General features: G+C 41.1%; 1 protein-coding gene across 2 annotated transcripts; it reads left to right on the forward strand.

Annotated features, from left to right (window-relative positions):
* Positions 1-37: 37 nt before the first annotated feature.
* Positions 38-12,512, forward strand: LOC135089821 (mucin-2-like). Of its 2 annotated transcripts, none has more exons than XM_063985914.1 (8): positions 38-709; positions 3,501-3,627; positions 3,910-3,962; positions 5,240-5,345; positions 5,606-6,918; positions 7,153-8,262; positions 8,388-9,033; positions 9,290-12,512. In XM_063985914.1, exons 1-8 carry the CDS (start codon positions 176-178, stop codon positions 10,297-10,299), a joined length of 4,899 nt encoding a protein of 1,632 aa, XP_063841984.1. In that variant the 5' UTR covers positions 38-175; the 3' UTR covers positions 10,300-12,512. The 2 variants fall into 2 exon arrangements, with proteins under 2 accessions (XP_063841984.1, XP_063841985.1); XM_063985915.1 differs by having other exon boundaries at positions 5,240-5,261.
* The last annotated feature ends 4,880 nt before the right edge of the window (positions 12,513-17,392 follow it).

A 17,392-nucleotide genomic window follows, 5' to 3' on the forward strand; every position in this document is an offset into this window, starting at 1 on the left:
CAAGAGCTTCGTGGTACCGATTCCTGGCGCATTGTTGGAACATTTTCATTTGGGTGCAAATGGCGACTTATATATTAAGATGAAGTTTGTCACAGTGGAGTTTTCCGTGAGCGTGGTGGAAGGCTTAGGGTAGCCGAGGGTTGAGGTGTAGCCCAGGAGCTTGGGAGGCGTGACGATGGTGTGTAAGGATGAGGTGTGGCTGTGGTTCAGGGACAATGAGCCACACCGCCGCCTGGAGCTGGTGTGTGGCCTCCTCAACATGTGTCTGCCCATGGAGCTGAGGTTTATCAGCACGTGTGTGGAAGACCTCGGAAAAAGGGACTTCCACGACCTCAGGGAAGCTGAATACAAGGCTAATAACACGCAGGAAATAAAGCGACTGTCTAATTTGTTGGACGAAAGGACGCGCAGCAACCTGATAGTGTACATTGCCCTGCTGAGTGGCAGGAACCATACGTGTTCCACCCTGCTGTACCAGAGCCTGGTGGAGGCCCAGCAGGACCCGCCCCTCACCGATGTCAACCACATCAAGGAGATGTTGCTGGTGTACACCATGGTCCTGCACCACCCCGCCTTCACCTTCGAGCAGAAGCGAGTCATTGCCGAGCTGCACGAGAGGGCCACCAGGCTGGAGGCGCAGCTCTCCCAGCACCAGGAGCTCGACGCCCACATGCTGGAGGCTTTCCCGGGCTGTGCCGCCGCCCCCGAGGTGGGTTGATGACCCCTGGGCCGCGGGCCGCAGGGATGTCCTTGAGGAAGAGGGCAGTGCCATTAGTGCCTGTGTCAGTGGCCTCGCTGCCTCCTGGCGGGGGTAGGAGGGGAACGGGGCTGGGCAAGCGGTACAGGCGGCGCGGGAGGCAAGGCTCATCTTTCTGGTCTCCTCTGCCGCCCTTGGGGAGGGAGGACTCAGGGAAACCCTAATAAACTAATGTTACATAACTGTACATGTAAATTGGACCTATCAATGTTACCAGAAGAAAGACTGATGCCACTCATTTATCTCTCACGTCTCTGATGGATGGCTGTTTCATAAGGAACACTTGTGACCTACTTACATAACTTTTCTCAGGAGGAGATCCTTCAGTGAGAGTCATCCTCATGTAGGATATAAACAACACTTCATTTACTCAGGGTTGTCATGCAGTGTGTGTATCACCAGAGTTGTGAGAGTGCTAGCAGTGAATGCCCTTGTAGTAATGAATGGTGGATTTAGGTATTTGAAATTACATTGAGCTGAGAAGTCAATGAAGAGCTTGTATAATTGATTGACTTGATAGTTATACAAGACAGTTCTGCTGAAGAATAATGAGAGCTTAGTCCATAGGGGGTTAACTCACTTCTTGCTTGACCTAACACTATCTATAGTCACAGGTAATACTACCCATACCTTTGCATAAAAACTTCATTATCAAAACTTTGCCTGCAGCCCTTTCTCTCACCTCCATCACCACAAGTTTGCCTACCTCCCATTCTTAATCTCCCCATTGCTTCTTTATCATCACAAGTTTTATGGGTTTGCTACTTTATGCATCTTTATTACATTATTATTGCTGTTATGCAAGTCAGATGTGGAGATGGAATGAAAGTTAAAGATTCAGGAGCCAGGTAGATAATTGAAGTTCATTTGTGAGATGATTAGTGATGCAAATATATAAATGAGAAGTGTTTGGTATCGGTATGTATTGAAGTGGGAAAGAGCTAACCATGTATTAGTATAGGAAATAACATGTCATGCCTTCAGGTGGAGACTGCAGCAGGATATACCAGAATAGAGATGCTCTACTAGTGTAGGAGTGTGCCTTATAAGGAAAGTTGAGGTTCAGTGGGGGAGGCAAAAGAAAAATGCACTGTACTTTTCTCCTCTCTTAAACAACCTCTAATCCTGAAATCTTAGAAGGACGCATGGTTGTAGGGTAAAAGGTGAATAAAATTATATGTAGCACTAATAGATAAATATAAAGACACAACTAAGGATGAGAAAAGCAAAGCATTCAGTAATCATTTGATGTGCTTTTATACATTGGTTTATGTAAGTATTGTTGCTTAGGGTAGTTGAAAAAAAGATGTGTATGTAATAGTCATAAGGAAGTGTGATGAGACAAATAAGAATGAGAAAAACAAAGTATTCAGTAATCATTTGATGTATGCCTTTATTTATTCAAGTATTAATGCCACACATGTAGTATTAAGTAGGCTGGTTAGGCAAAAGTATACACAGTAGGTCGGTAACAGTCACAGCTGAACTGACATGGTACTTTCACAAAGAAAAATAAGGAAACAGAACCATCTCATAGCAGTTTGAATTTTATTTAAATATACAAGTTCATTTGCCTGTTTAATTTGAAAAAAAAAAAAAGTAAATTTAGTAACAGTAGATAAACAGATATTGTTATGCACATGAATATAAAATAAAAGCATCTTTACTTCTGTTGTTTAGTTAATACAGATATAATAGTGACAGTAGAAGTACAAATAAAATCAGAATACAAATAAGAAGGCACACATATGTAACTTGATCTTTACCTATGTTGATACAAGCAGTACAGTAAAATACAATTATAAAACATAAATTATAATACCAATAAGAATGAAAAATGTCACTCCATAGTAATTGATCTCTGTCTCTACAAGTACAGTTGCCTCTACTCTGCCTTACACCATAGTAATTGATCTCTATCTATACAAATATAGTTGCCTCTACTCTGCCTTGCACTATAGTAATTGTTCTCTGTCTATACAAGTACAGTTGCCTTTACTCTGCCTTACATCATAGTAATTGATCTCTGTCTCTTCAAGTACAGTTGCCTCTACTCTGCCTTGTTCCTATTATCAATAGCTCCAGTTTCCAGTGGGAGGTGCAATAGTGAGGTGTTGCATTAGCACCATGCCACTGCTGCTGCAGATGTGGTGCTTCCCTCGTCGTCATGGCAACGAACACCTGTGTTAGCATTAGTGGTGTGGGCTTGTCCCCCCCTCCCCCACACACACACACACACACACACACACATACAGGTGTCATGGTGGTGTGTGGTGTGTGATTACATTGAATGTATATAAAGTCTTTAGTGGTATCAATATTGATTGCTATCATTTCCCTTAAAAGTGATTGATTACATGGAATGTCAGAGTCTTACTGGTGGTGCTTTGCTAAATAGATCCTATGGAGTGCAGGAGGCCGTGTGTGTGTGTGTGTGTGTGTGTGTTACGTGAAATGATAGGTAGAAAATATTATGAAGAGTTACAATTGATAATGAATGGTGAAAGGTAATAGCCTTAGATATGCAAATTATTTATAGATAATAATGAATGAAAAAATGATACCATTAAAGTTTTTTACTTAAATAACATAAATACCATTACAGGTTTTTACTTTAATAACATAAATGTTGACATTTATTTATCATTTAAACCTGAGTCAGCTGTTATCTTTTTAAAACAGGATTTTTTACCTGTACGATCTAGAATAAATCTAGAATACATTTTGGTTTGTGATCCTGCAGGGGTGTGACAGTGGCCTAAGTGTTGGCACTGAGCCTGAGGGAGACACCCTGCTGGAGGGCTGCACTCTCCTGCCAACACCCAGCTCACAGCTGCAGTACCACCAGCATACACAGGGCTTGCAGAAAAGTAAGCTTATCACCTACCTCAGTCTTGTAAGAACATCAGGTAGTAACAATTTTTGATGACAAGTACCTATCTTGCAGAAAAGTAATCTCGTCACCTACCTCAGTCTTGTAAGAACTTAGGGTGGTGACACTCTTGATGTCAAGTAGCTTGCAGAAAAGTAAGCTTATCATCTACAGTACCTCATTCTTGTAAGAATATCAGGTGATGACAGGGTTTGATGTCAAGTAGTAGTAGTGTGAGATGGATGTTGCCTGTGTTTTCACCCTGCCCATTCTTCCCCAGGTGTTGGTGGGCTGGGCACTTCTCAGACATCACCAGAAGGTGCAGGGAGTCAGGTCAGTCCTGCAGTACCTTCTGTATCCAGTAGTCCATCCTATTCATCCATACCTCTCATACTGGGTGACCATTTCAGTCTTGCATGATCAAGCTTTCTTCATTTGAACCTCCCTATCTATTTACTTAGTTACTGAATGTTCTATGAGACTTGTGAAATGGTTTGCGGGAGATCCATTTGTTCATGTGTGCTATGACCATGATCAGCTTGTCATCTTCTGTAATGTGATGTATCAGATATTGCTGCACTCCAAGCTCCTTAGAGTGATCCTGTCAATATTTTCCAGTCTTTGAACATTATTAACTAGCTTTTTGAATTTACACGTCACATACTTATGTAATTATCTCCTGGCAAAAGTTTGGATAGCATACTCTCTTATCTCCTTAAACTGTCTTGTTTGTCACTCACCTCTCTGTTATCAGTTGGACATAACCTGTGATTTCATCTACTTTGCAAACTTGTTTTTTCAGCAATTCTGCACTTTCCCATACCCATTTATCCTTTTGCATCATTACAGCAAGTTCTTTCTTTGTGGTTGTATTTACATCAAGCTCTCTACAGCACCTTTTTTTTAAACATCCATAAAGTGTATTGTAACCACTACATATTTAATCAGTAGGCAGCCTTGTAAGGGATAAGGGAGATAAGCTTCTGTGCTACTTGAGTATGCCTTCAGGGACAACATTCATAATTTTTTTGTAATTCATGTTAAGTGTATAGCACTGTTAGTCATATGTTAAGGGTAGTTTATAAAGAAAGAAGAGTACCATGCATTGATTTACTTCCTTGTGAAATAAAAAATCTGTTTGTCTGTTCCTTGCTATCTCAGTCCAGTTAGAAGTTACAAGGAATCTCTCTCTCTCTCTCTCTCTCTCTCTCTCTCTCTCTCTCTCTCTCTCTCTCTCTCTCTCTCTCTCTCTCTCTCTCTCTCTCTCTCTCTCTCTCTCTCTCTCTCTCTCTCTCTCTCTCTCAGGAGCCCCCAGATAGCATCACAATCACATCAGACTTGTTCAGGTTACCATCATGCTTGTCCAATCTATAAATAACTTAAAGTTGCCTCATGCTGATTAGATAAGGGCTATTACTGGGTGGAGTTTTATGATGAACTTGAACTCAGGAGAGGCTCATTGGCATTAAATTCCTACCATTGGATAGATTATGAATGCAAAGAGGAATTGTGAGTCATGAACTTCACTTGCATCTTAGAATCAGAGTTGTTGTCTTGGTAGGAACTCCCATACAATCATCTGTAGTTTTAACACATGTTTCTTGTTACAGGACGCTTGCAGCAGTGGCAGTGGTGAGTCCAGTGAGCTGTACAATGATGGAGTCACTGTGTCAACTAGAATTATCTATAACTCAATATTTGAACAGCAGAGATTAGGTAAGTACTCAGTGACAGACATGGAGATAATGTCAGGATACGACAGGACCACCATGCTTAACCTATTCATCTCATGTTCTTTGCCATACTCCTTGACAGCTGGCAAACATGTAGGTGTGTGGAAGGATGGATAAATAACTTGTTTTCTTTTCATTTCAGCATGGATCTTGATATAGTTAAGATTCCAGGGCTTGTGTTTTGTAGGTATAAAAACATGGCATGATTCTGATAGTGACATAATGGTGGTATTTGCATTGCAGTTGCTCTGACTCCAAGCTACCCATATAGCCATGGTAACATCCACTACTACCAGTACCCACCAGTAGTTGGGAGTGTAGCCGGGTGTACACAAGATGGGAAAGGCTCCAACAGTGAAGGGTCCAGCAGTGAGGAAGGGCCCCACCATGGAGTAGTTCAAAATGGACCTCCCACATCCAGCTCTCCCCTCAGCTCCCCACAGTCTTCTCCTTATGTTTCTCCCCTGCAGTCACTCAGTCCTAGTCGTGCATCCTCGCCCATGTCCCGCCCAACCACCACCACCACCACCACCACTACAACAACAGCGGCAAGCTTTCCCCCGACCGTGACTGCTTCAACCACAGGACCCACCACCAACCCAGGGCTGGCCACTCACTCAAGCCCCCGATCAGGTCATAAGTCCCCTGTTGGCATTACCCAGGGCAGTATGACCCACGGAGGCACACATGTTGGGTTGGGTCACAGAGGAAAGCCGCCTTCATCCGGCGTTCGGTCCCAGAGACAATCAGACCGTTCAGCTTCACGGTCCCGGTTACCTACAGGTTCGTCAGGGGACAGTGAAACTGCCCTTGGAACCCTGACTCCACAGAACAGCCCTACCTCCATGCGTGGGACACCTCACAACCCACCCAACGCCAGCAGCCATGGGAAGAACGTCTCACGGTGGTCAGGGAGTCATCCCACCACCACCACCACATTGCCTACCTCCACCTCACCCAGTTGTGCAGCGCCTGTAGTCTCCAACAACAAAAATGCCATAAGACAAAACAGTCAGAGTCCATGTCCGTCATCAAATGCAACCATGGCTTGCAGGACTTCCTTGGCAGCTAATTCTCCCGTGAACAAGATTGCTACTACCAGTAACCTTCCTTGTAGTACTGTTGCTACCACACCCACCAACACAATTACTACTACCACCACTTCTACCACTATAACTACTACTACCCTCACTACCACAGTAGCCACTCCTGTTGCTACTGCCACCACTATTACTACCAGCACCACCAGTACCACCATCACTACTCTAGCTGCTACTGCCACTGCCACCACCGCCGCCGCCGCCACCACCACCACCGCCAGAAACACATCACCGCCTGTTGTTGTCTATGGAGGGAATCAAGATAAGAACGCCCACACCATTAGCACTAACTCAAGTGTCCGACCAGTGTCGTCCATTGTTGGTTCCAATTCCATAAATTCATTTGCCCTGGAAAAATGTCCTGTTAATAATAATAATTGCTTAAATCAAGACTACATAAAGCATGAGAGATTAAGCAAGTATGCTCATCAGTTAGCAAATCGCCCTGTTGACAAGGTGAGTGTGAAAATTTTAACATTGCAAACTGTCAAAAATTATATCAGATTTATTAATCAATGTAAATATTTTTAAATGTCTTATTTTTACTTAATTTTATGCAGGGTGACATTCTTATAAGGAATGCAGTGATGAATCTATAATGTTGCTCCTTCACAAAGTCTGTGTTTGTGTGAAATAGGTGTTCAGATGTATGTACAGCAAAACCAGTCAACGTGTGCATCTCCATTTCAGCTAAAAAGGATGAGTGACCGGGAAATCCTTGAGCTGGGGCTGACCAGGGGTGCTCTTACCAAATTGCGGCGAGTCTTGGCCACCATAGAGAGCTCATCCAACCATGTTCCCAACGGCTTCACCAACCATTCTGTCATTGTGCCTCACCAGTGCACGTCGCATGGATCATTCAGCCCATCCCACGCCCCATTAAACAGCCATCCTGTTGTCTCTAGTACTGCTCATTCTCTCAATACTCCACAAACTTGCTCACAGAGTCAACACAGTACAACAAATCAAGGCAAGCCTGGAGGAACAGTTGTTTCTGAAGCACCTCAAAACCCCTCACAAAAAGCAAAAAATTCTGTCAGTAACACCTTGGCATACTGTAAAGAGTCTGCTAGTTGTCATTTGTCTGGTACTAATAATTCAGCCTGTGTATCTTCAGCTTCATTGCAAGGTTCCATATCCAGTGTAGTGCCAAGTGCTACTACTCTTCCTAACAATGCTCCAGTCACCACCACTACATTCACCTCCATCACCACTCCCTCTACCCTCCCTGTGTCAACTCTTAACACTATTCCAGCCTCTGTCAACTCCACAACAACTGCTACAATAACCAACAGCACTGCAATTACTCCAAACAGTGGTGTAAATACTTCCTTTGTCTCTACCAATATTGCCTCGACAATGCACATGACTCAGTGCCATTCTGTCACTATTTCCTCCAACCAGAAAGCTCCATTAGTTTCATCACAGCCACCACCAAGTGTTTCTTCAGTAAGTGTTGAGTCTACAACACCCACCACCACTGTGACCAATCATGCCACACATCCTCCTCCTGTTTCAGTTGCTTCTCAAACACGTCCCAGTGTCCTTACCCCGCCTGCTTCAGTTTTTCATTATATAGCCTCACACACTACTCCACATTACATAACTCCTCCTCCTCCCATCCCCCTCAAGACTACCCCACCTCCAACTGGTCTCCCGCAGCTTCCAATAACTTCACAGCCTCCTCCGAACCAACATAGAACATCGCCACCTTCGCTCTGTGTCCCTCCACGCACCCCCTCACAGGAACCATCCACCCCCAGCACCAGCTCTGGCCTTGTCAGTAATGGAAGCCAGCAGGTGAGGATGTGCATGTCTCTTTGGATTTTGAAGTACCTTATTGCTTTTACTCATGATGTATTACCTTTTTATGGAGAGCTGAAAATCTTTTGAGTGAACTTCACCACTGTGTTCTTACTTTGCAGGTCTACTACAACAACAGTGGGCCTGGTGGAAAGAACTTGCCCAGTGTTAGCAGCACCATGAATGCTGCAGGTTCGTCCATGAATGTAGCAGGCTACACAGCTCCCCCTCCTCACTCCTCAGCAGCAGGAGGAAGCATGGCAGTGCCAGTGTATACCTCTGCCGGGAACATGCCAGTGTACACTTCTTCCAGCGGCATTGGTGTTCCCCCGCCCAGTACTGGAGGACTGATGCCCATGGTGCCCCCTGGCAGCCACTACCCAGCTTACCTGTATCCAGTCCTGGGAGGTCCAGGGGGCAGCCACTCCTACGTCCCTCCAGGACCGTACGGTGTCCAGCAGCCACACAGGTCGTACTATTTCTCCCATGTGCCACAGATGGGATCCATGCCACACCTCAAGGCTGCTCCACCGCACCACGGCGCTCCAGTGTCCTCCGTCATGGGCAGCAGGGGAGGCAGTAGCAGTAGCAGCAGCAGTAGCAGCAGTAGCAGCAGCACCCGAATGAACAAGGGAAATCTAAGAGGACAGAGTCAAATCAAAGTTTCCTCTCAGTCCTCCGATTCATCTCCATCCTCCTCTCAGTACTCGTCCCCACCTCAGACCCCCAGCCCAGACCACACCAGAGACAACCTTCCAGATAAAAGAGGTGAGTTAAGTCTTTTTCTTAATTGATGATTTTTAATAGAAATCAACCAAGATCATTTAAGGAATAGCAAGCACTACATATATTGTTCATTATTACTACTATACACCAAGCAATTACTACTGAAATTACACCTGATTATACACCATGAATAGTTGTGGTCACTCATTGCACTGATGTCTTTGGGTATCACTGCTTCCTTTGTGACTTAATTAGATCCTTTTGGGAAACACATCCTTTATGAAGATTTTGCTTTCAGGCAAAGCTCATGGTGATGGAGCAGAGATGTGTGAGACTGGAGAGCCGTTAGGGTTACTGGGGTCTGGAGCAAGTGAGGGAGGCACACCACCTCCCTTCCACCACCCTCCTCACCCAGTCCTGCTGCCCCCACAAGCCAATCTCACCCGGCACCGAGGCATCCCATACCCCCAGCTTGGCTACCTAGGCTTCCACCACAGTGGGGCAATGAGATACCCAGGACCTCCATTGCCTAACCAGGGACCAGTGATGCCCCCCAGGAATCCTCTACCCATCAACAATGATAAATCAAGTCGAGAAACTACGCCGCCAGCCCCCGGAGCATTGCCACTGGTGCCGCCTGACCCGCACTGCTGCGTGCGCTCCCCGGAAGGTATTACAGTCCCCACCTCCTTGGCTGGGAACAACCATGGGCGTAATGGTGGCTCTCCCCACACTACTGCTTCCCATTCAGATGGTCCCCAGCCCCCGGTGACCCACACGCCCGTCCCTAGTGTGGCCTCGGCTCCCACTGTCCAGGTACCACCTGGTAACTCGTGTACAGGGGCTCCACATAGCAGTGTACAGTACAATGCACCAGGTTACCAAATGGTTCAAGTGTTTCCTCACTTTACAGGATTCATGCCAACTCATAGTTCTCTTGCTAACGGCTTTGTCTCGTCTCCCATGCCTCCCAGTTTTGCAATCCCAAATATGGGTAGTGGCATAAATCCAGAATTTGTTTACAGTGGTGGCCAGTATTCTATTTTGGGGGGTACCACTCAGAGTGGGGGTGGCCCGAGCCCTGCCTGTGGCACACCAGCTGGCATTGGAGGGCCCGCGCCTGGCCTGGGACTGGCAGCCGGCATGCCCTACACTCACTACCCCCCCAACCTGCCCCACACCCCCAATCCGTCCGCTGGTGCCAAGAAATCATGTTACAACTGTGGGAAGGTTGGGCATCACGGTTCTGAGTGTAAAGAGGCAAACATTGAGGAAATGTGCAATTTACCAAAGGCTGCCAGGTCTTGAGTACAAAAATTATGTGGTGCAATAAAGTATATATCCAGCTTGGGCAGCAATTAGGGACCGGTAGTGACTGGAAGGTGAATGTGGAGGCTGCTGTTTGTGAGTTAGTAGTCAATAATTGTTTACAGATGTGAAAGTATTTATATTGTGGCCTATTGTTTGAACTCTGTTGGTAGCTGAAATTCAAACTCTTGGTAGCTGAAATTCCATGACCGAAACTTTCATGGCGAAGATTGGTGAAGCATCAGTTGATAGTTACGGTGAACAGTGAGCCTTTTACATCACGCTGTTTTACGGGGATTTATTTTTAATATTGGAAATATTCCTTTTCTCGTTGATGTTTCTCCCTAGATGTTTTAAGAAAGTGTTCAGCATTTCTTAAAATGACTCGTAACTTGTGATAAGTTGGAGTAGAACTATGAGTATTCAAGAGGCCAAAGACGATTTTGTGATAAGGCCAGTGAGTCTTCAGTTTAGCAGAGGCTTAGTATTTTTCTGGATGGTGCTAATGGAAGTCAAAGAGTTGCTACTACCAGAGCCTAATGGAGAACAGGCAGTGAGAGTGTAAGCAGCTGAAAATGTCAATACTAATTATGTAAATGCATTTGGTCATGTGATATAGATTACAGTCATCCTTCAGGGCTTTACAATGAATATAGTTACCATTAGATATATTTTTCTGCCTTTGTAAAATGTTTCAGGACATTGATATTCCTTACACCTCCATCTGTGCATTCCAGTATTGATTACTGTACTATTTCTTGTTCTGGGCACTTTCCTTACTGTCATGCAGTGAATGTTATCAAAACAATAATTTATCTCTTAGAAGAGTATAACAGCAAAACTACAACATGAATTATATACTGCATCTTAAAGAAAGCTTTGTCTAAAAGTTGCTTGCAGTAGTTTTAAATTCAAGTGCTGTAACATTGGGGCTTTTACACACAGATTAAGGTGTTTTGATTAGCCAATCAGAGTCCAAGGTTCACACAGGTGAGCTGTGATGCACATGTTACTGTTGCAGCAGGTGCCACCAGCTGTTGTGAGGATTAATTAGTCTGCTGCAATACTTAAATACTGGAGCACTTGGAGAAAGGGGATGCACAACTGAGGATGTCTGCGATTGCCCCCGCCATGTCTTCTATAAAACAGGGTCCAGATGCTTGAGAGCTCATATTACCTGATGCAAGTGTTGTATGAGGCCATAATATTTTCTAAGTCACTTAGTACCCAGTCATATTTATATTTTACTTTGATATGGTGCTCCTCTTCTGTTAAGTCAGTGATGCTAAAGAATATTGTTAAGTTTCTGTAGTTTATTTGAAGAAAGGCTGCTATAGTGTTCAGTAGATTCCCTCCCTCTGCCTTACAATCACTTAGTATGGTGCCTACTTTATTTTGCTGATCAGTTTTCTTTCATTGTTGTTATTCTTCATCTTCAAGTTTATGACAAAATTGTGAATTTGCTTGAAGTTTACATCCTTTGTAGAAAATGTGATAACTGCTTAATATAAACTTTTGGCAACTACATGAAATTGCATAAAGATACATTGCAGGAGATAAATGGTTTATGGACATAAGTTGTATGTAAAAAAGTGCAAATAAGTCTGTAATGATGGCATAGCGTGCACTATTCGCCTAGCTCGGGTTTCCTGACGCTAGTTTAGTTTTATTGATATTCAGTGATATAGTGATAGGTACTAGAGTATGTACTATCATCTTCCTTAGTTTATCTCACATACTGAATCGTAACTTGGAAGGGAGCATATGTTTGTGCTGTGCCGGGCTAACTGGGGCTCAGCTGTACACTGCATCGCTAGCAACAAATATTCACCTTTCTCTCTTTTACTATGAATGCATCCTTGAAAGTGCAAATTCACCTTTTATGTGTGTTTTCAAACCAGCTTTTTTGTGCATTATTTGGCCAGATGCTCATTTTTTACAGAACAAAAGAAAAAAAAGATTTTAATGCCATTGACTCAAGAATTGCCTCAGCTTTTGCAAGGTTTAATTTTAGATTTAGTTGTGTTATGTGTGTGTCCAGTGCCTGATCCGAACTACTGTTGCTGTTATTCTGTTAATGTATTTTTGTTTAATTTTTTTGCCATTGTTGCTTCAGTCATCTATATTTCCATAGTAGGTCATAAATTGCTTAGTTTCCAGCGGGTAGTTTTGTTTAGTTAATTGTTTGAAATTGATATTGTTAAAGTTTTGAATTGTTCATTAGTTTGATATATTTTTTTAATTGAAATTGTTAGTTTAATTGTTTATCAGTTATGTATATATAATATATATATATATATATATATATATATATATATATATATATATATATATATATATATATATATATATATTTTTTTTTTTTTTTTTTTTTTTTTTTTTTTTTTTTTTTTTTGCGCCCCCCACCCCCCAGTCCGATCACCAGTTTTGCAAGTTTCACTTTTGCTGTCCGCAGGTTCAGAACCTGGCAGCTGTAGTTGACCAGAGGCATGGGTTCTTCAAGTTGTGTAGTTCCTAAGAATTTTTTTATTTCATGGGAAAAAGTCATATAGATTACTTGGAAGATAGATCACAGAGGTTAGGGTTAATGAAGAACAAGAGTTTAAAATAACAGGTGTGGTATTTCAAAGAGATGAAGAAATGAGTTGTTGAGGGGTTTGGGGATGAGATGCAGCTTATTTTGGCCATGTAGTAAGAATGGCAGTTATCAAGATGACTAAGGATGTACAGTGTTAAACAATAAATGAATCAAGCGCTCATGTACCCTTGCATAAATAAAGTGAACTTTAAAAGTAGTTGATGAATGGAGTGCAAGGACTAATAAATGGAGATATGTCATGGCTATTCCATAGGGAACAGACATACAGAGAAATAGAATGTCAAGATGGTAATTAGCTAATTCTTGATCCTGAAACTTTGCCAGTGTGTCTCAGATCATGGGATGTAATCAGTTCAGTCAGTATGTTATTGTGGCTTGTTACATGATGTCTGGCAGCATACCATTCTGCGTCTCTCCACCATTTCAGTTTGCCTGTGACTTGCAAATTTCAAGCACTTCATGGTTGCTACTACTTAGAAGTTTTCAATCAAGCAGACTTCAGAAAATCTATGTTCTGCAGGAGGAAAAGAGGGAGTTAATTTTCAGTGGGTATATTGGTGAATTAAGGTCATATACATCCATATACTGACTAAGCCTTTCATTGCTTGAACTATACTCATGATTGTGACTCGATCTTTGTACTGGTTTGTGCAGCATTAGTGAAACCTGAAAATGGTGATTGGACTACTTAGAGATTTTATTTAAAAAGAAAAAAAAGTTATTGATTTAAATAAAGGTTTAGTTTAGTATATGATTTATTTATTTTTTTATTTACTTTATTTTATTTTTTTATTTATTTTTTCCCCCACTTTTACTAACTTCCACCAGATAGCAACTGCTAAAATGAGTAGTTACACATTACATTATTTTGTCATCAAGTACTTACTGTTGCTCAGCATCACGAGCCATGTGACTAAGACCTGATTGGGAGTAATCCCTTTATCACATGTGATTTCTCCCTGCAGTCAGTAATTGTAGATGTGGACACTGACATTGAGTCAAGAATCATACCTTTCTGTTAACATAAAAGATATTGTCTAATAATAGGATTTAGAAGACGTATAATATGGACATGAATAATCTTAGGTTTTTAACATAAAGATGGAAGGTGACGTTCTGCTTGTGTAACATTCGTTTCTTTATACACTTTGGGTTATCCTGAATGCTGCGTGAATATAGGGTCCAAATTCAGAGGCAAATGTGATGTGAGAAATACTACTGTGTAGTTTTGGCTTGTATTGTTTGTTTTGTCAGTATATTACATATCAAAGGGTCCACAGGAGATTACACTTATCCCTGAAGCATTGCAGACAAGCAGACCAAGATTGTCAAGGTTTGCCAAGGGATAAGTGTTGCTGGTCTTGGGCTGTATGTAAGGTGCCTCCAGGTGGCTGCTTGCTCATGGTTTCCCTGATATCAAACAGGCCAAACTCCAATAGTGGAGGCATACAATGTAATCTTCAGCCTTGGTTCAGTGAAAAAGTAGTAACTAGATGAAGCAGCATTTCTTCTTGTGTATTTCCATAGAAATTAAATTCCAGTTACAGATGAAGAAAAATTTACCAATACTTGAAATTAAAACATTTGTATATATTGAGTTTGCAGTTCTAAGTAATGAAGTGCTGTAACATTTTCAAAAAGTATATATATATATATATATATATATATATATATATATATATATATATATATATATATATATATATATATATATATATATATATATATATATATATATATATATATATATATATATATATATATATATATATATATATATACAGTATATTAGTCTAGGTAGACTGATAATTGTGATAAAAAGAGATATCACATGTATTCCATGTACTATTTTAGTATGAATTGTGTGGAGTGAGAAGTGTAAGTTGTTGACATGGCCAAAGCTAAACACATTATTTTCAGCCACAGAATTGTGTTAAGGTTGGCTTCATTTTAAACTTCCCCATCAAAAAGCCTGTTCTATAAACAATAGTTGCAGTAAATTGTAAATTGAAAAGGATGGAATTGATATTTTTATTGAACTGTATCACTTCAGCAAATGTGAATGTTGTGCTGAGGCAGTGTGCTCTCACAAGCCACCTGGGAGGCTTGTCCAGGTGAGCTTGGCACTCTGAATGGCATCTTGGATGTGAGTCCTCTCAACTAACTTTTTATCTCCTTTGTGTATGTTGATGAGTCGTAGCTTGGTATTATTTAGTCGTGTCAACATTTTAAATAGTTAAAAATTTGCTCTAGTTATTGAAATGATTATTTGTTTTGAATCGCAGTGCATTACTGATATGAAGTAGATGGCCTCTTTGGTAATGTAGATGATGCAGCAGAGCATATAAATCATGCAGTCATGGATTCAAAACTACCTAGTACATTATAAGCATGTCTGACAAAACAGCAGACAAGTGCAGTACGGCAGCTGATCTCAATAAGTAACTAAAGTTAGTGTATGTCTTTGCCTTAATATAGGGTTACTGGTATTTTCATGTCATTACAAGATATTATTGTAGACAAAAAAACTAACAGTGCAGCTCTGTTGGCAGTGTAGTGATGAAAGTAACAAAATATAATAAAGTGATTAATTTTCTTGTCAAAGCTGTACAATTGTAAGCGCTGCAAGCCTGTGTTCTTTACCATGCCATCCTGTTCTCTCAAGTAGACCTCCTACAGCTGAAGCCTGACATTCACAGGAGCAGAATATATGTGTCACTACAAATTAGTTTTTTAAAATCCTTAAGAACTGAGGCAAGGCTTTTTAAAGAAATGGGCACCTTCCAATGATGCAACTTAAACCATGGTTGTTACTAAGCACTTAGAATATTATTTTCCTGCAGCCACCACCAAGCTGGAGCTGCAGGAAGGGTTTTCTTTTTTGTAATGTGCAGATATTTGTCATATATTTTATGAAAGAGTTATTTTATGAAATTGCGTGCATGTATTTTGTCCTTAATACATGTATGTGCTCAAACATAACATATCTTTTTTTTTTTTTTTTTTTTTTTTTTTTTCCACTTTAGTATTTTAGATGTTTGGTAATGGTTCTTACCCTCTTACAATGGTCATTTAAGAAGGCACTACACTTTGTCATCCGGTCACTCAGAGCAACATTTGTTCATCCATCGTGATTGTGTGTAAAAGTAAGGTCGTTACAGAATAATTTTAAAGGGAAATGTAATAAAATGCTCATATTAACACATGGAGATATATATGTATTGTATTGTCTACTAGATAATGGATGTGAAAACTTTTATTGATGGATATTAACCACCTGATATGTGGACGTGGTCTTTACAACTGCATTGCGGATAATTTCTTAGGTCGAATGAACACGTACGTACAAAAATACACTGGCTCAGATGCCCACTTGACAAAGTGGCAAAACATGTCATAGTTTATAGTTGACAGGATGATACTACTTACTCTGCTTATCCACCAACAGTACATAGTGCAAACCACACTCATACAAGCACAATCCACAACAGCTGATGTACTTGTAGATTACTCATTGTGTAATTTGCTTATGCTTGTTTTGGTTGAGCAAATCTTCAAATAAATACAATACATTCTTTACAGACAGAGATTATTGAAGAACTCCATTTAGATACAAAGATTATTATAGGTGCTTTTATTTATTTATTTTTTTTTTTACTTTTCTTTTTCTTTTTCAAATTCTATGATGAAAGTTGTTGCAAAGTAGAGACCATGTTGGGTTTGAATACTTTAAGTTATTATTAGTGTGTGTGAGTGAGAGTGTGTGTGTGTACACATGCATGCCCGCAGAAAGAGACAATAAAGAGTTTTCCACTAACAACTTCTCTATTCTAGTAAATGCAAACCTAAAGGCAATGTTATATACGTATACATAATTCTCATCTGACAACATCAAACCACAACAATCACCATTTTAAAAATCAACACTTACATCTTTGAAAATCCTTGTACTACTGTTACTGATGAAAATGTGAATGTTTCTAAATATATCTTTTCCGTTTGAGTGTTAATGTGCTTGAGAATATTTTCGTTGCTGAAGATGTAAAGAGAGCAGCTTAGTTAGTGTTGCATGTTTACCCATTGATGGGCAGGAAGACTATCATCATTCAACAAACACTGTGGATGTATGTTGTACTTCATACTCACATAAGCTTTTTGTTCATCATCAGTCCATAATGCAGACCTAGAGTGAACTGACCAACTAGAAGGTAATTGATCATTATGTTATGTTTGTTTCTTCATGTACGCATAAGTGGGTTCCACATGACAACATTGCACGTAACTGTTGTACTTCTTGTGTCAAGGCGACTGAAATATGACGAGGTTGTTATGAGAGTTCCTCCTCCTCCTCCTCCTCACAGGGAGGAGCAATTCCTTCAGTCGAGTAATGACTTGGTTCTCTTTTCCTCTCATGTCATTACTTCGTGTTCAATCAGAGTCAGAAGCTCACAAAATCTTGCAAACTAGATGAGAAAACTTGCTTAGTCACAACTA

The sequence above is a fragment of the Scylla paramamosain genome, chromosome 33 (assembly GCF_035594125.1).
Source record: "Scylla paramamosain isolate STU-SP2022 chromosome 33, ASM3559412v1, whole genome shotgun sequence".
In the NCBI taxonomy this organism is placed as follows: Eukaryota; Metazoa; Arthropoda; class Malacostraca; order Decapoda; family Portunidae; genus Scylla; species Scylla paramamosain.